General features: G+C 35.1%; 1 protein-coding gene across 6 annotated transcripts in view; it reads left to right on the plus strand.

The window, feature by feature from the left end:
* Nucleotides 1–20756, plus strand: part of diaph2 (diaphanous-related formin 2) — a 763661-nt gene that overhangs the window by 523581 nt on the left and 219324 nt on the right. For all 6 annotated transcript variants that reach the window (XM_056472168.1, XM_056472167.1, XM_056472172.1 and 3 more), the window contains one exon: nucleotides 11280–11404. In XM_056472168.1, coding sequence (XP_056328143.1) covers nucleotides 11280–11404 — 125 coding nt within the window. The remainder of the gene's footprint in view (nucleotides 1–11279; nucleotides 11405–20756) is intronic.

Here is a 20756-nt window from a genome sequence, read left to right on the forward strand (position 1 = left end):
TATCTGTAACGTCTTTATTTTAAGGGTCTCTTGAGCTTAAAACTCATTACATACCAAATTAAAAGACGTAATCTGGCTGTACCCTGTTCTGCTTCCTTCTCCCCATCAAACTTCTCTTTTTTTTGTACAGGATGAATGCAATGAACTGCAGTCTAATTGGAGTTTAATGAAAGTTTCCCACTTTTCTGCCAATTATTGGTGTACATGTGTCAAGCGATGGACCGTAGCATTCATGCATAAACCACATTTTCTTGCAGCCATTAATTGCTGAAGCTTTTATCGCGGTGTGTGTGTGTGGTGTTATCACAATATTTGATAATAAGCTGTAAAAAAGGTTATTTTAAAAGGTATAATAACTCAAAAAATAAATAATATATTGCTTTATTGTGTATACATGTTCAGAGTAGACACATTTCAATTAAATTAAATTGCTAATAGATTGATAGAAGGTGAAAGGCAAGGTAATAGGCAAAATAAAGGCAACTGGTAACACTTTACAATAAAATGTTAAAATCAGGTGTGAGAAAGGCCAGAATTATCACAGTTAACTTGTTAATATAGTTTTAAAAAATACAACTGAGTTTTGTTAGTTATTAACTCCATTTAATAAAACAAGTCATTAGATTGCAACTATGATTTTAACACGTTGTTAGGCATGAACTAAGAAATGAACATCAGCTAAAATTAATAAAAGCTATCGTAGTTTTCATGGTGTGTTTACTGTAGTTAAATTGACTAATGTTAAGATTTTCCTATCAATATTTCAGCATGTATGCCAGATTAACGTAAAATGTTTGAACTATTAAGCTAAACAATAAAAGCCTGATTTAAACTTTTGAGTTTGACGCAGCCTTCGCTCTGGCTGACAGCGACCCTAACGTACACCTCTCCAAAAATGTAACTACATGTTGCAGCGAAGCATAGCACAAGCTCTGTGACTGGTTGGTGATTTATGGTTAAAGTTGCATGTCCGCCAGTTCCTGCCTCTGAATGAGCAGGTTTGAACAACTTGTACTGTAAGTTAGTATTACAGGTACTTCCTGTGTAAACAAAACACCTTCAAAGAATCTCAAAAGAGAGAAACATACACAACCTGACAAAAGTCTTGTCACCTATCCAAGTTTTAGGAACAACAAATAATAAGTTGACTTCTAGTTGATCATTTGGTATCAGAAGTGGCTTATATGAAAGGCAAAGGCCTCTAGATTACACTTATTTTACCAAAATAAAATATGATCATGCCTTGATATTTAATGATTTAATTAGGACAGTAAGCTCTGGCTTTGGTTAGACAAAAGTCTTGTTACATAACAGAAATAATGTCCAGTATAGAATATAAAGTCATGGTGCAGTGGAAAAAGATTGATTGTGTATGACTCCAACGAACTTGGACGACTGCATCCATACACCTCTGCGATGACAAATAACTGATTAATAAAGTCATTTGCAATGGCAAAGGAAACGTTCTTGCAGGACTCCCAGAGTTCATCAAGATTCTTTGGATTCATCTTTAATGCCTCCTCCTTCATCTTACCCCAAACATACTCAATAATGTTCATGTCTAGTGACTGGGCAGGCCAATCCTGCAGCACCTTGGCCTTCTTTGCTTTCAGGAACTTTGATGTGGCGGCTAAAGTAAGGAGCACCATCCTGCTGAAGAATTTGTCCCCTCCTGTGGTTTGTAATGTAATGGGCAGCACAAATGTCTTGATACCTTAGTGTGTTGATGTTGTCATTCACTCTGCAGATCTCTCGCACTCTCTCTGAGTGTAACCCCAAACCATGATTTTTTTTTCCTTCACCAAACTTATTTCTGTTTGAATCTTGGGTGAATGCGGATTCCAATAGATGTGGTATTAGTGATGATCGGGATGCAGTTCAACAGATGATTCATCAGAAAAATGCAACTTCTGCCACTTTTCTAAATGATCAACTAAAAGTCAAGTAATTTTTTGTTGCTCTTACAACTGGGATCGACGAAAAGACAATTGTCACATAGTGTAGAAACCCCACTGCCAGCTAGCGTTTCGGGAATGTGTTATTGTCAAAGCAACACAGAATGCAGAGGTATAAATGCATAACTACGTGTAAGATATGCGTCGTGATTTATGGTGATCACTCGACAGAAGTATAATTCAGCCTTAAGTATCCAATCATTTGGTTCTGTTATGAACGCCACTGCAAACGCATTGTGGATATTCACTATAATAAGCTCTCTAAAAGTGTATATACTAAATAATCATGCTCTGTATTTTGAAGTGCATATGATATCTAATCTGTGCATGTTCATTATCACAATATATTGAATTATTGAGTATCACTCTTTAGCTACCTCATCATCTCTCTGACTCACACTCTCTTTTTTTCCCACCTCCACCACTTATTCATACACATTCACAGTGCTTTTTATGGATGCACACATACTGTCCATTCAGCCATGCATGAACTCTCTTGTGTAATTCGAATCCTCACGTGGAGGAAGATAAAGAGGCAATAATTCCATTGTAAACCACTTAATGGTTGTTCGCGGATGACCTTGTCTTTTGTTATATGCTTTGTTTGCCTTTGTTGGTGGAGATTATTTAAATCTGGAATGCCTCGTACCACACTGGGGCTTCCTGTTCAGGAATAAATCTCAATTCACATTGTATCATCCAGCATCACAGCTCCGGCGATGAAATATTGATACGCCTTATCTATAAATCTCGCATGGAAATGGTGCCCTCCAACAAACGGCTGACAGTAACGCTGACACCTTGGCATTACAGCTGATGATTTGGTATTTTGCAAAGCGCATCTTCTTTCTTTTTTATGACAAGCGACGTTACTTCATGGCAGTTTATGGCGAGAGGAGACGGGAAGGGGCTTAATGAAATAGTCCTCGTCTGTCCCCTGGCTCTGAGAATGAATATCGCACAGCGCAAAGCAAAGGCTCACGCGCACTAAACCCTGCCTGTAAATCTTTAAAAAGCCAACCGGCAACCGGTTTGTCTTATTGTGTAATGCCATCACAAACGCGACTAATGCCATAGAGTCCTTGATCTCGAGTCTAGTGCGATGTGACGGCATTCATATGCATGGCTCTACAAGATAAAGAACTATACCATGTTAGTGGAATAGCCTTGAAAAACTATACATAGACTAAAAATGTCAAATCATAGCACAGATGGAACGCAAGAATGAGTCTTTTGTGAATGTGCCCTTACAAAGTGCAAAGGAGTGAAAAAGCGTGTGCGGTTTGAATCTTTAGTAATAGGAACTAGCCAACAGCCTAAATAACTGTTAATCTAAGGAGGTGACTGTGAATGTTGAAGCCGGCGCTGTTTGTGGGTGTTATGGAACCACACAGGCAGCAGTCATTAGTTTAAATTGCTACGTCCCAGAAATGGTTACTGCGAATCTTTTTTCAGGGTTATCTTCTCTCTTTCTTTTTTTTTAATCTCCTCCCCTCCTGATGATGTGAAATGAGCATGTTCGAGTTATTAATGCGGCAGTACTGGTCCCCTGTAAACAGTGTTATTTTGTTGTTAATCTTACTAATGATATCCCAAAAGGATGCCTGTTTTATTCTGCTCAGGCTTCCAGCAGGGCTCTCTATTAAGAAGAGGAAAGCTGCTTCTGAGACAAACAAATTTATTGCTGAAAAGCAGAAAGTGACCCATAACGAGGCCGTACTTTCAGAGGAACATCAAAAGAAAATATTAACATTTTCCTCTCATATTAATTTCCGCATGCAAGACCGCACACTCCCAACTTTTTATGGCTATATTAACGTGCAGAAATCCTGAATGTACTGGACACCGTGGCTTTATCCTATTTATTGTAGTAATTAAACTAAGCTATTAATTTCTTAAGTGCTCACGTTGGGAAATAAAGTGTCTATTCATAGATTCTCCAGGCAGTGCGGTCTTAAATCTCATTATTTTGTGGTAAACAAGCGGACTGGTCCACAACACAGAGAACGTCATACACTTTTAAAAAATAATCTATACGTAAATATTTTTATTTTTATGGTTTGTTTGTTGAATTTAAGTTACATTGCATCTACATGGGAACTAATTCTCATTAGATTATAAGTAGACTGTAAGGTTGGGGTAAGGGTTGGGGTTAGGGTTAGTGTACTGTAAATTGAAATGTATTTGCAAAGTCAGTTAAATGTCTGTTAAAGGAGCAGTATCAACAGATATTAAGCAGACAGTCTGCTAATACTCAAATGGATTATCAAAATTAGCTGTTACCAAGAAATGTTGAAGTTGCCAGAATTTTACAGTTAAACATACAGTTGAAACTATTAAAGAAATTTCTAAATATTTGTATTGGTATTTTATTAATGTATAGTGTTAATGTGTTGAAGTACTATAATCTACATACTTTTTTACACAGTCAAAAACACAACCACACTGAAAAAAAGTATTCAAAGATGTTTCCTTGGATTTACTCAATTTTTTTACGTTAAGTGGTTGTAAACAATTTATTTGGGCTGAATTTAAACAAACAAATTAAGTTGAACATTATTTAATCTAATTTATTTGTTTAAATTTAACACAAGTAAATTGTTTGCAACAGTTTTGCATGCAACACTTTTTTCAGTGCATAAGCAAGTGTGGATGAGAAAGTCATGGTCATCACACAGGCAGAGCATCAAACTAATATATAAAAAGTGCTCGGTGTCATTCAACTACTAAACATCATGATTGTAACGCACATGACACTAAGCTAATGCAATGAACACTATCAAAATTAGATGTAACTCTAAAGTGCATAACTGATGATCCAACACATTGGAAGAGATGATGCCAACTATTGAGGACTTCGAGGACAACACATACACTGAATACACAAATACACTTCATTAAACATGTACAGTACACACACATAGACTTCACCTTTATGCTATAAAACTGGAGGTTAATTATGTTTATATATTATAACTCATATTTGATTAAAATTTTACCTTAATTTGGTTGTAATGCTTTTGTAAAGCTGCTTTGAAACTGCATGTTGGTAACACTTTAGTTTAGGTCACAGTTCTCTGTATTAACAAACTATTAACTAACACCACTAGCTTAATAATCTTAATCGTTTATTAGTTAGTAAGGTAATAGTTGGGTTTAGGTTTTGGGTAGGATTAGGGATGTAGAATTAGATCATACTTTGTAAGAACAGTTAATATCTTAATAATAGGCAGATAATAAGCCTGTAGTTAATAGCATGAATTGTGACCTGATCTGTTACCCATATTTATTGTAAAAAGCACTACACAAATAAACTTGAATTGAATTTAATTGAATTGAATTGATGAGAAAAAATTAAAAGAACCATGATAAACAAAAAAAGCATAAAAAGTGTCATATAGGGAATTCTGCAACCAGTGATGATATACAGTCACATGGCACTGCTACAAGTCTGATATTGCATTTATACAACAGTTTGATGTCATAACCGTGTATATGAAAAAGAAAATCAAACACAGAGAGTCTCAAAATCCTTTTGAGGAACAACTTCCACCATTCGTTCAAATCTGCAACTGACGTCAGAACAGCAGAAACCTGTGCCAGTTCACAAACGTCACTTTAGAGCTAGTATTTGAATGATTCTCTATCGTAATATCTAAAGTGAAGACAAAACAGGTCATTTTTGCTCACATTTTAAGATTATTCGGCATGAAAGGCCATCAGTCTACAGTGAATTTACGTTTATTTACCTTATATATTAAAGAAACTTACTGTTAATCAGGTTATGCATTGTTAAGGTAGCATTTTTACCGTTGAAATCACAGTCATATGTAGGCAGCTGATTTCTGAAACACAACTTCAGAATTGATTGATTACATCCGCTTGCCACATGTGTTGCATTCTGCATGGGAGATTTCACTCACTCAATAGATTCCAATAGAGTTTGGTGTTAGCATGTTGCTTAGCTAATGATCAGCCTGACAGGCACAGAGCGGGGAACCCTAATAGACTTAAAATGCCTGACTTCAAATAGCATAAAATCCCTCAAAATGACTGTGAAATTGTAATTATTCCTAAAATATTTCTCTAGTGCTGTTAGACAGAATTTTTTTCAACACATTTTTAAACATAATATTTTGGATAACTTGTTTCTAATTACTAATTCCTTTTATCTTTGCCATGATGATTGTACATAGTATTGTATCTAGTTATTTAACTAGTATTCAGCTTAAAGGCAATTTAACGGCTTAATTAGGTTATTTTAGTCAAGTCATTGGTTTGATTTAGCCAATCAAGAACAAATATTAAGGGGGTCAATAATATTGACCTTAAATTTTTGTTTTTTTTATTATTATTTTTTTTAAAATGATTTTATTTCAACTGAATAAACAAACAAATAAATAAATAAAATTAAATAAGGAAAATTGTATTGTAAACAAATAATAGACATTTTAAACTAATTTATAAAATATATTTATTAATAAAAACTACAATAGTAGTTTAATAGCTTTAATTTTACTATGCTAACTGCTAAATTTATTTTTCAGGATATTTGAATATAAAGTTCAAACAAATTAAAAAAATGAATAATAATAATAATAATAACTTTGCATTTTTCATTTTCAATCAATCTTTGCTTAAAAAAGTTTACTGCATCCTTCTGATATATAACATTAGCATTCTCAGCTTTTAAACCACTCTTTCATTTCAGTAAAGAGGTCTTTGCAGTCTTTCATGTTACCTTAGAAAGATGCTGTCTAGGTTTCCTCATTGGGTCCCTGGTGTTTGTGTTTCATCAGTGGCGAGGCCTGTGAGATGTGTGAGTCAGAGCTGTTATTAGCTGAACTCAGAGCTAGCTTTTCCTCACCCTCGCTACTCCCCCAGCACCAGATCCAGCGAGACACACAAACCACGCTATATCTTACCCATCCATCTCCATCCTCCATTCTCACTCTCTCTTCTTATAAAAAATCATTGCAACATGCCATCAGAGTATTTTAAACCAATAGTGTTCCAGCTTTTACAAACCAGCCCAGACAAGCTTGTAGCATCACTTAAAAAGCTTAAACTCGCCCTTGCCCTCTCGCTCGATTTTTCTCTCTCTCTCACTCTTGCTTGTGTTTTCTCTCACAAGGCCTGTCCTCAGACAGAGTGTTAACCTCAGCTTTGTAAGCCTTGATTAGGGGACAGTAAATCCCCAGTCGTGGGTTTTCCTCCAGCATGCTGCTAATGACACGGAGTCTAACCTTTATATTGTTGTTAGTGCTTTGAGTAGATTTGTAGCTGCTGCCCGCTGTCCTCCTATTTTAGCTTTATTGGAGAGCAGGAAAAGTTAAAGCAGGTGTTATTAGCACTGACCTTGGGAAATAAAGATTGAATCCTGCTGCTGTATAAGCCCGAGCAGGCTTAAGAAATTGCTGTGTCACTATACAGTACTGCTCAATAGCTTGGGATCTGTGAGATCTAACGTAAACAAAAAAGGGCTTGTGGTTACCAAGGCTGCATTCATTTCGGTAAGAGTACAGGAAAAACATTCATATTTTCAAATGTTGCATTATTTAAACTTTCTTTATCAATAATTATTTTTATATTTCAAGCATTTTAATGTTTTAAAATTATTTTAATAATAATAATACCGTACATTTAGACTTTTACCATATAATTAATACAATTATTTACCTATATTTTTAAAGTAGTAATAATAATAATATTATAATAGTAATAGCAACAACAACAATTTAAAAAATAATAATAATACAGTATATTTAGCCATTCCCTCATATCTAATACCATAGTTTTCCTGTTTTTTGGAATATAATATTAACAACAACAACAACAACAACAACAATAATAATAATAATAATAATAATAATAATAATAATAATAATAATAATAATAATAATAATAAAAATAAATAAATAATAATAATAATAATAATAATAATAATAATAAGAAAGTAAATTTAGCCTTTCCCCATATATTTATTACCATAGTTTTCTTTTGTTTTTAATGTAATAATAATAATAATAATAATAATAATAATAATAATAATAATAATAATAATACCATAAATGTAGCCTTTTTCCATATATGTAATACCATTTTTCCTATTTTAATGTAATAATAATAATAATAATAATAATAATAATAATAATAATAATAATAATAATAATTACAATAATAATAATAACAACAACAACAACAACAACAACAAAAATGATAATACAGTATATTTAGCCTTTTCCCATACATTTATTACCACAATTTTCCTGTATTTTAATGTAATAATAATAATAATAATAATAATAATAATAATAATAATAATAATAATAATTACAATAATAATAATAACAACAACAACAACAAAAATGATAATACAGTATATTTAGCCTTTTCCCATACATTTATTACCACAATTTTCCTGTATTTTAATGTAATAATAATAATAATAATAATAATAATAATAACAACAACAACAATAAAAATAATAATAACAACAACAAGTAAAAAATAATGCTAATAATACAGTATATTTACCCTTTCCCTCATATCTAATACCATAGTTTTCCTGTATTTTTTTATATTATAATAACAATAACAACAATAATACTGTAAATAGACTCTTTCCCCATATATTTATTACCATGGTTTTCCTGTATTTTTAATATAATAATAATAATAATATATTCATATATTTAGCTTTCCCAGTGATGGGTTGCAGTTGGAAGGGCATCCGCTACGTAAAACATATGCTGGATAAGTTGGCGGTTCATTATGCTGTGGCGACCCCTGATTAATAAAGGGACTAAGCCGAAAAGAAAATAAATGAATGAATGAATACATTTAGCATTTCCCCCATATCTAATACTATGCGTTTCTTGTATTTATGCATTGTGGCTAATATGAATGTATATGTTTGTGTGTTGAACCATTAAAATCATAAATTTAGGCTGTTTATGGCCAATTATAGGTTATAAAATCAATTCAATTTAGATCCTTTCATACTAATGGTCATTCTAACTCGTCTTGAAATATGTTTTTATAAATTTCAAATAATGATATTTTTTTGCGTGTGTGTATTTTGCACGTGTGTGTATGCTTGAAAGAAGCTTTACCTTTTAAATTAAATTTAAGTTTTACATAATGATAGTAATTGAAATAATATGAGCCAGAGTCTGCAACTGGGTTTCTTACTCCAAATGTCCTCACAGCAACCCTCTCGAAACCTGTTTGTCCACTCTAAGACCCATACAAAGCCTCTCATGTCTCTGATGAGTCAGAGCTTTGACCCTCTCAGACAGGCCTTCTTGTGCCGTGATCATTCCTATCGTGTGTATCAATAAAGCTAAAGCCATACACCAATCACAATACGGCGCCGCGACTGCGTCCGCGTCCGCCTGATCCCCCTAAGACACTGCTGGCGCTTTGAAGTCCAGACTTGAAAGAACTACAGTGAGTGCAGGGAGAGATGGAGAGCAGTAAACAGTGATTATGTAGAGATTAATGAAGCTGAACTCATGCTGATGCCACTCAGCCTCAGTCAGCATCTCTTCAGTGCACCTGTCCACCTGAACACACCTGCAGAACGCACACCACAAAAGCAGGCTAAATATGCTGGAGCACAGGATAATTCACAAAACACACACATTTGACTAATTAGATGAGGTGATTAAATGTATTAGGCAAATCCGAAATGGTTATTTGTTTGTTAGATAGTGGTGTATAAACATTTTTTTTAATTAATTAATTTGTTATTATTATTATTTTGTTGTACCCAGTGAATCATTATTTTAATCACAACTTTACAATACTTTAATATTTTATAAGTAAAACCTTCCTTATTTGCCTATGTTGCTATTGAGAGATTAAGTTGTTTGATTTTTTATTTTTTGATTATATTTTTGATTACATTTTTGATTTTGTAGTTGATTTATTTATTTATTCACTTTTTATTTTATTTTTTATTTTTTTGTACCTAGTGAGTCATTATTTTAATCATAACTTTACAATACTTTATTTATTATGTTATTAGTAAAACCATACTTGTTTGCCTATGTTGTTATTGAGAGATTTAGTTGTTTACATTTTTAACTTTTGAGATGTGTGGTTTGTTTATTTATTTATTTATTTATTTATTTATTTATTTATTTATTTATTTATTTATTTATTTATTTTTGTACCCAGTGAATCATTATTTTAATCATAACTTTATAATAATTTATTAAATATGTTATTAGTAAAGCCTTCCTCATTTGCCTATGTTGTTATTGAGAGATTAAGATTTTATTTTATTTTATTTTATTATTTTTTTTATTATTTATTTATTTATTTATTTTATTTTTTTTTGTACCCAGTGAATCATTGTTTTAATTATAACTTTATAATACTTCAATGTTTTATGTGTAAAACCTTTCTTTTTTGCCTATGTTGCTATTGAGAGATTTAGTTGTTTACATTTTTAACTTTTGAGATGTGTGGCTTGTTTATTTATTTATTTATTTAATTATTTTTGTATCCCGTGAATTATTATGTCAATCATAACTTTAATACTTTAATATTTTATGAGTTAAACCTTCCTTATTTGCCTATTTTTGTTTTTGAGAGACTAAGTTGTTTGAATTTTTTACTTTTGTGTGATTTATTTATTTGTTTGTTTGTTTGTTTGTTTGTTTGTTTTTTTGTTTTTTTTGTACCCAGTAAATTGTTATTTCAATCTTAACTTTATAATACTGTATTTAATATGTTATGAGTAAAACCTTTCATATTTTTCTATTTTGTTATTGAGAGATAAGTTGTTTGAATTTCTAACTTGTGTATATACACACTATTTCTTATACTATTTTGGCATTCAATAAACCAAATTAATCATTAATTCATTTTTTGTAAATATACATAACTTTATGTATTTGTCCTACTAGAACTAAATTACCCCTATTCTTTATTTAAAAATATAAATAATTTGAAAGAATACAACAATAATACTACTTTAAACAATATTGAGAGAAACTTTGATGAGAAGTTTTCTCTAGATTTGATGGATTTTATAATTTTTTTACTCCACATTAGTGAAACAGAATTAGCATGAATCAGCACTATTTCTACATGTTCCATGCATTATCATGTATTACTGGTAATTGTGATTTACACTGTACCCTACACTATATACAAGAAAAAAAACTGAAAAAAAAATCATAATAAAATATTTAAATATTATAAAGCCAAACTGTAGTCTGTTGCTCAACAATTGGGAACGAACATTTCAAATAGTTTGTAACCACAAACTAAGCATCATAACCCATTGTTTTTTCTTTCTTCTGTTTGCAGTCTCTGCCCAGACCCTGAAAGCCAGTCTAGACACAATGGAGCGGCATATTCAGAGGCTGGAGAACGACATCCAGAACTTCCCCAAGACTGATGACAAGCAGGATAAGTTTGTTGAAAAAATGTCGATATCCTTTTAGTCCATTTGTTGTTTATGCTGTCTCCCATGCTGGAAAGTTTACCGGTGCTCCCTTTGCCAAAAAGGTATGATTAGTACTCTACTTTAAAAAAAGATTGTGTTATTATTCAGCCATTTTGTCTTGTTTTCCACTTTAAAATATATTGAATGCTCACCAAGGATGCATAAATATTACAACAATTATCAAATTTATACCAAAGTAGAATGGTGAGAGATGTGATCTGGTGTAGAAGAGCCATTTATGATTTATTTGTTATCGTAATTTATTGGGCTTTTATATTTATTTATTGAGATATTTTTGTGTAATAATGATGAAAACAGCATGCATTTGAAATACTATTATGTGGACTATAAATGTTGCTACTATATAATTGAATTTCAGATTCATAAATATAATAAGACATGGTATTCAACAATATTCAACTTACAACAATACGAAAAAAGAAGAAAATCTGCAAATAGAAGAAAAAAAGTATTGTTTTTTTGCACACTCTGGCTTCTCGATTCTTAAAATGATTAATTAAATCTCTCTTTAAGGATCTTTAATAATTAAGCATGGAAAGAAAGACAAAAAGACTGCAGAGGTTTGCATAGGCTGTCTCAAAAAGCGATGTTTATCAGCGTTCTCTCTGTCTCTCAAGCTCTCCAAAGGGAGTTCAGCCTGGGAGCTATTTATACTGCACAACTTTCTCCCCACAGACCGTAATGGAGGGCTCCTTAGCCTTCTATACTTATAACCCCTTGCCGATTTCATCAGCTGACCAGCCACAGGCCCCTCTCTCCAAGTTTCTGAGGGCTATCAACTCTCAAAGCACCTCTCTCATTTCGATAACAGAGACGCAAGCTCTCGCTGCCCTCAAATTGAATTAGATGCCACAGCACTTCTCAGACTCCACGGCGCAAAGAAGTCAGACACTTGTTTGACTTTTTACCTTTCAGACACAGGAATGTGGTGCAAAATTGCGCTGATTTAAGGTCGTTTGACTTTTGCACCATTTCTGAGCGACGGCCCGACTTTTATATTCCCCCAGCGATTTCTGCCGTGTTATTAACTACGAGTTAGAACCATTAATCAATGACTTATCAAGTCTGAGAGTCTTCCCATATGTTCCCCAAGCACAGGAAAGACAGCAGTTAACCTTATTTTAGCTCTTTGTTCACCAGCTCAATGCTTAGATTTATGGGGGGCTTACGCGGCACTTTGGGTGGCATAAGAGTAATAGCCCCAGCACACATTAAAAATCTGCTCCGAGTCAAAGAGGGCTGCTTAGGTTTGTATGATTTAAGAACAATGAGCTTCGCTAGGCTGCAGTGCGGCACAAAAAAAAAAAAGCTCACACACACAAACGAGAATTCCTCTGTGGCCTTAGTGACAGTATTGATTAGCAGGACTCTGGTAGGATTGGATCTTGAGTGAGGGGAAATGGAGAGGCACGGATCCACTGGGGCCTCGCCGCGTCCCTGGAGGATTTTAAAAGCCGGCCGGGCCCCGAGTGCAAACGCAAGCGCATCTCGTCCCTGTCTCACCTGATCTGTCATCAGAGCCCAGTTGAATACAGTCACGTCCATTTGATGATTTGAGTGGGCTTTTTTAACAGCACAGAAAGAAAAGCGAGCGGCTGAAAGGGAGCGGCTCCACCCTCATTGTTCACCAGTCGCGACTCGTTTTTAGAGGCGTCGGAGCCCGGCTGCAGAGATGCTGACTGACAGCATGTTCAAACACAGCTGGGCTAGCTCTTTTGCGCATGACAGGGCAGACATTGTCACTGAGCTAAAAGAGGCCGAAAGCTGTTTCACTCGGCCATTGTGGACAGCAGGCTAGGTGTTATAGAGAGAGTGATTGAATTTGTGTTTTTGTGTGTGTGTGTGTGTGTGTGTGTGTGTGTGTGTGTGTGTTTGTGGCATGTGTTTTTGTAAAAAAACAGCAGTGCATATGTCAATGTTCACTGTGATATTGATTAAAAGTGTGTATTCATTTAAGTTGTGCAGAATATATACACATATTAGTTTTAATTTCAAGTCTAAAATATTTGCAAGTTGTTTAGCAGTTAAAGGGCACCTATGATGAAAATCATCTTTTGTAAGCTGTTTAGACAGAACTGTGTGCAGGTATAGTGTGTCCACAGGCATATTCAGGTGATATTAAGACAAAAAGTCTCTTTTTTTTTTAGTTTCCTGATGTTAAAATAGGATCCACGTCCCTCCCATTTTGAGGCCCACTGAATTGATTGACATCCGCGTATTAACATGTTTCTAGTAATGCATAGAATCATATCAACAAGACAGGATGTGCGTAAGCAAGCGGGATTAAAAGATCTGTTCCGCTCACTGTGATCATCAATCATCATCAGATGTTATCAAGAATCAGTTTTACAAGTTTTAAATGTTTTTAAAACAGTGCATGTTTGTAATTACAGTGATTTTACCGTCTTTATCACCAGAGCCGCATGTCAGTACAATTATAAAAGAAGATGCTTCAATCCCAGTTTGTGGACGTTAAATCAGGTTTATTTTGTACATTAACATAACGGAAATACATACAGCAGTGGATATTAATATGTATCCTGTAACATTTGCCATGCAAAGACAGAGCAAAGTTAAACGTGTGCTCAATGTGTGTGTGTTCTGTGTGTGAACTTTGTAACAACACTGTGTGTGACTCATCATTGCAGAACAGGCTTGCATTAACTCCACAACAAATACATCAAATAATCATAAGTACAATTCTTAGTATTTCTTACAAATGTTACGTGATGTCTGCTTACTTCTTGTCTGTCACTGTGCTGTTTATCTGACGCAGCCGAGACTTAGATTGAGGCACACTCTTAAAGGCACGTGGGAACGGTGGGCGGGGAGAACTAGCATTAAAGGCTCAGGCAACATAAACAGCTACATTGTGTTCAGAGCAGAAAATCCAATATTCTGAAAGGTATAATAAATAATCTGATGGGTGTTTTAAGAAACTTTACAGACACATTCTGGAGACACAAAAGACTTATCTTAAATCTTGAAAAAGTGGTAAAATAGGTGCCCTTTAATATGACAAACAGAATATATAATAATATATAAATCTTTAAAACTTTAGAGTGTAGCATGTAAATGTGAGTTAATGGTCTGTGCTTCAACAGTCTCTGTGTTTCACATTCAGAGTCTGTGAAGGTCTCCTGTTGGATAGGTAGATATCACCCGGAGCTTCAGGTCCCCACTTGGCATGTGTTGAAAAAAAACAAACTTATTTTCAGTTATATTATGCAAATACAGCTTAAAAGAAAATGTAGTATGTGATTTTTGTTTCTTTAATTGAGAAGAAATCCTGGTCTCCTCTTGGCCAGTATAGAGCAACAGTCCCTTTTTAGTAACATGGATGTGTATGTGTGTGTGTGCACGCTAGATGCACTGCTCGCCATAGCAACAGGCTTCTATGTCCCTGCTTTACGAGTTTGACCTCAACATGACCTTTTGACACATGACTCCAATGTGGAGACACAGATTTTGAGTCACTGTGCAGGAATTGTTTCAATGTTTAAACCTGGTGGTGGTAGAGGAAATGTGTGTGAATGAGGAGAATGACAGATGTTGGCTTGTTTACCGTGTTTTCGTTGCCTGTAGATACTCATCCGAATCACACTACTCCAGGTGGGCACTGTCAGAATCTTCCAATTTCTTCCTATTTTACGAACTGTAGCCTTGAGATCCATGTGATTTAATCTACCCTGAAATCACACTATTGTTTCTTTCTTTTTCTTTTTTTTATTCTATCCTGCTCCAGGGAGACCTAACACAATACGATTGTGGCGTTTCATATGCAGAACATTTGTTTCTTTTCAGTTTTCATGGCAGCTCAAACTGGAGATTTAGAGCCCTGCCAGCAAGAAAGGAAGAGAGAATGAACTAGTATGTAGCAAATTTTATGTGATAAAAAGGCTTTAACTAGAGAGAGAGAGAGCTGTAGAGGAATTTTGCCTAGGTAGGAGTCAGCTTTTCTTTTCTTTTCTCTTTTTTGGGGGGGGATGTAATAATAGCAATACACATTTCACACCCTTCTGAAACTGTGAAGGTGACATTTTGCAATATTAAAAAATCTCACCAAATATGGGAGTATCATATTAGATTCACATTAAGGTGCTTAAGACTCTGGAACAAATATGCATTTATTAGCTTACATGGCGATACGCCGTTGATATATTGATCCATTAAATAGAAATGATTGTGGCAGCAAATCAAGGCCGGTTTGAAAATGCTCCAAGCGTGCTTTTGCAACAGAGAAATAAACTCTTGGTGTGCGTTAGGGTTAGTTTTTAGAGCCAGATAACAGAATTTGCTTTTATTACCGATTGCTCAATATCGCTTCCTGCAATATGAACATGTACAGTATATGTGAGAATCTGTTTGCCTGAAGTATTAGGTCAGCTATGGGAGACTAGTTGCAAATGCACTATTAGGTATTTCTAAATAGACTCCCACTGACTTATATACATTGTTTAAACCATTATTGAAATAAACTCTTGATGTGTGTTAGGATTAGTTTTTTAAAGCTGGCTAATGGAATTTGCTTTTATTACTCATTGCTCAATGTCCCTTCTTTCAATATGAACATGTAAATGTAACCCTGCCGGTCCTATGCAAGCACTTCAGCACTTCACTAGCTGGCCTCTGCTACACTCACCCCCCCTAAACCTCTCTCCCATCTGGGACACAGCACCAATGTAACCCCGCCAGTCCTATGCCACCAACCCGCTCCAAGCTGGGATCGTATACATTGTTTAAATAATTATTGAAATAAACTCTTGATATGCGTTAGGTTGAGTTTTGAGCAGGATAACAGAATTTACTTTTGTTACTGATTGCTCAGTATCCCTTCTTGCAATATGAACATAAATAGTATATGCAAGTGTTTGTTTGCCTGAAAAAGTATTAGGTCAGCTATAAGGCTGCATTTACACTGCAGATCTTGATGATCATTTCCGATTTTGTCACTGTATCCGATTTTTTTAATGACCTGCTTACATCACTTTTTAAAAGTGACTCGTATCCAATCGTCTGCATTTACACAGCACACGGCAAAGGCGCAATGACCAGGAAAATAAGAGCGGATGCTGACTAACAGCTGATAATTAAAGAGTGCTCTTTTCTCTATTGCTGTATGTAATCTGTTCTCAGCTTTTGACAAGCTGTTTTACTATAGTTTATGACAGAAAGGTTCTCATTTGTCCATTTTCTTTTGATATATAGGCTTTTTTAAACCAGTAGGCATCTTAATGTCATGTCCATGGCGTGATTTATGCACGTGATGTATGCACTAGTTTTATATTAGTTTATATTGGTTACGTGGCGGACATTGCGCTCTTTCGCTCTCGTTTACATGCTTGAATGCCTGTGTTATATGACAATATAAAAGCTGTTTTAGTCCTCGTGTATGATATTTAAGGTTTGGGACTCTGCTGAAGTCTGTTCTGAAATGAAAGCGTCAGACTTGACGTCATTCGCTACGGTTTTTAATGATGCACGACTCGCATTGACAGGTAAAAATCCGATCTACCTGCTTACACTGCAGACACGAGGACACAGATCTGATGCATACTGGATAAATTTCCACATATGAACAAGGCCTGAATCTGATTTGAGTAAATCGGAATCCATGTGATTTGTTCCTGCTTACACGTACATGGGCCATATCCGATCTGTGCCACATGGGAGAAAAAATCGGAATTGAGTCACTTGAACAGTGCAGTGTAAATACGGCCTAAGAGACTAGTTGCAGATGCGTTATTTGGTATTTGGAAATAGACTCCCACTGACTCGTATACATTGTTTAAAACATTATTATTAATATTAAAGATCTCTGTGCACCATAAATCACACTACCTGTTTTCTTTTTTTGCATTATTATTATTATTTTTTGTTCTCTGCTTTCCACATGCTTTGGAGGATGTGTTATTTGTATTGCTGAAAATCCTCATAAAGGAGAATTTGTCATTTGTAAGGATGTGTTTTTTATTACATAAATGCATTTCATATATACAAGACGCAGCAGTATACATAAAAACCTATAGTTATTACAGTCCTGTGCTTTACACTACTCTCAGTAACCGGTGAGATGCTGGGAGAGTAGCTCATATGCTTAGCTCTTATCAGTAGGCATGCTTTATTTTTTCCACCATTACTGTAATGTATGCAAATGACTGAGTAGGATGTTTGTTCAGCAGTTTAGTGATATCTATCTATCAGAATTAATGGCACCCCACAAAGGCTTTTAAAATGAACTAGCAGCCCCAGGAGAGCTGTAACTCAGCAGAGGGACAATGTTGGCGGTGGTCTGCCTGGGGACTGGGCGTACTGGGAGCTTAATGGGGAGCGAAAGGGTTGCAGCGGCGCTCCGAGTCCATACTGAATTTTTGACAGATGAGCGGGGCTGTCTAATAGATCTCGTTCTACTATAATTCAGTGCAGTGGTATTTAACTTAACCTTTGTTGTCCCTGGGGGCAGAAAAACGCCAATCAGATGGCCAATTTCTCTCACTGCCATCTTCTCTAATGACCCAGCAAATGCAGGAGGAGAAAAGTTTCACTGCAAATTGTGATGTGCGAAAGGAAACGAATAGTTCTGACTGTAAATTCAGAAAGGGTGACCCATTTTTGAAGCCATTAAATTTGCATATATGGACACCCATAATCGTATGCCGTTTTAAAATATGATAATCAATGATTTGATTATTTAGGGGGTTTCAAGTGTCAATCCACTTTTTTCATGCATTTTAGTCTGTCCTGTTTAATTGTACTATCATTCCATGACTGTCATTCATTTATACCATGAGGTGACTGAGGTACAGGAGTTAACTGCTAACATGTCATTCAGTGTAAGAATTTATATGCATGTCAGGCATATTTAGAATAATTTGAATCAAATAACCATGATTAATTTGATTTTAAAATATTACTTCACTATGCAAAGGACTAATTAAGTAAATTAATGCATATTCTTTGCCACTATCCTTCAAAGCACTAGGTTGTACACATTTCTTGGCAATAATTATGTAAGTAATTATTTTTATGTATTCTAATAAGTGTACATCAGAATAAGTGCACTACTTATGTTACGCTAAATGACAGTAAACTTTTATTTCACCCATATCTTGTCAAGTTAATGCAAACATTAAGACATTATGTTTTATATATCTTATTTATTCCTTGGTCTGTTGAAATTCTTGATTCTGATTGGCTTGCATTATTTTTGTTGAAACGTACAGGTAGTTACAGTCAGTTTTGATCACAGTTCCAAATAAATGCGCTTCTCTCAAATGTTTGTATTTACCGTAGCAGCTCACATGTGCTGCACAGGAAACCCATGAAGACGTTTAATGGCGGATGAGAAATCCTCAAAATTAGAAAAATACTCATCAATTATGCCACAAATTCAAGTTTTATGAGTTTTTCAAGTGATAATATAGTTATTTTAAAGTCAAATCAGCAGTTCATGTATAAGGATTAAAAATGTCGGACTCTGAGCTCCAGGTAAACAGCAGCAACTCTGCTAACAGCTCTCCACCAAGTATAGCTTTATATCAGCTAATCCCTTGCATCTCTGTTGTTTAAAATGTGATAGATAGTTAATCTTGCATGTATCTAACGGCCAAGCTTTAGACTTTTGAACCTATTATTTGTTCTCAGGTGTATTTTTTTGGCAGATTGCAATGATAAGTTTATAACCGTAACATTACACTGAACTACGTGTTGGTTTGATTGCTTTTCTTTATTGGAGCTTTTGTTTTAAAGAAGAAAAAATAATGCAGAATCTTCTCTTACTTGTCCAAATATGTTATTTTTTGCTAAATCAAATACTCAACATATTTCACAGCAAAGATTTCTGAAATAGGCTTTGGCTGTTTTCTCTTCAAAATGCATCTTATGATACTAAGAAAATTACATTATAATAGTTTTAGCTATAGTTTAGTTTTAGCGGTTGTTATCTGGAAATAACCTGTCAGGATGGACCACTCAGAATCAAGAATTCCTGAGAGCCATGTAATATATCTATTCGCTGAGGTCAACCATATAAATGTGTATATAATACACGGCTTTCCTTTTCACCTACCAAGCCATTTAGACGAGAGGGTGCAGTTTCTTTAAAGACTCCCTAAAGCTTTGCACTTTATTGTGGCTTTATTTAAAATGCCTATAAACAAATCATCTCTAGTAGCCGCAGAATACAATGCCTCGTTAGACAGAGGAAAATCACCCACCGAGGGAAGTGCTGGAGCAGTCTGGCTGGTCATTCTAAAGGAAATATGTGATTTACTTGTTTTCTTAACCTCTGCTTTCTGAGGCACAAGCATTCGGCAGAGCTGAACTCGCTAGCATAAACAATCATCCTTCAAGAGAGAGACACATCGGAGGCCATTGTTCTATTGTGCGCTGTGTATTTGTTGCTGAAAGGCTGTGGTTTCCATCGTTGGCCAGCGCTCAGCAGGGCAGAGTAATGCTTGATTCCCAGCATAGCACCTTTTTACGTGTTGTAGTATTCTGGCACACATTCTCGCTGTGTGTTTTAATACCTGCTGTGGAAATTCAGTAGCTTTAGGCGGCGATGTTTGATGGTTTGAGAGGAACGGAAATACACATAGTGCTGCGGGAGAATGATGTAAATCACAAGCCATATAGGGTTTCTTAGAAAGCCTGGATTGTGTGACTTTCTGCACATTTGAGCATTACAGATCCCTCCCATTGATGGTGCAAATCGAGGTGAGGAATGATCAACGCCGATGATTATTTTACCTTTGGGTGCAAAGTCTCTAATGAGTTGATGAAGATGTGTTAGCTGCAGCCCGCACCGTGTTTCTATCTCTTCTGCCTCTCTGCTTAGTCTCAAACCTCTGTTAATTATGGAATTAGGTCACCGGAGTGTGGTGGCATCCTGCGCGGGTGATGTTTACCTCATAATAACTCTTCATCGTCTGCACTGGAGAAATAATAGAGCAAGCGAATCGCAATTTGCAACCCAGTTCTCCGGGTTATTGATACCGAGCCGGACTGAAGTAAACAGATGAAAAGCACGATTGATTCAGGCCATATCTTTGACTTGCTTCCATGGCCTTTTTGTTTATTCCGGGTCTGTATCGTCTACAGGGGTCGGTATTGTTCAACAACAATGGCTAACTTTAATTTACCGCGTGTCACTGGAGACGTTACGATTTTAATTAACAAATTCTAATTGGTCCTGAACGGAATAAACAAAAGCTAGCCCAAATAATAATTGCAATTCCAGTAATGATAGTCATAAAGAAAGCAAAGGCCGAAGTCTGAGCACAAAACCGACTTGGCGCGCGCGCCTGTGATTATGTTGC

Source organism: Danio aesculapii, chromosome 14 (genome assembly GCF_903798145.1).
Source record: "Danio aesculapii chromosome 14, fDanAes4.1, whole genome shotgun sequence".
Taxonomy (NCBI): Eukaryota; Metazoa; Chordata; class Actinopteri; order Cypriniformes; family Danionidae; genus Danio; species Danio aesculapii.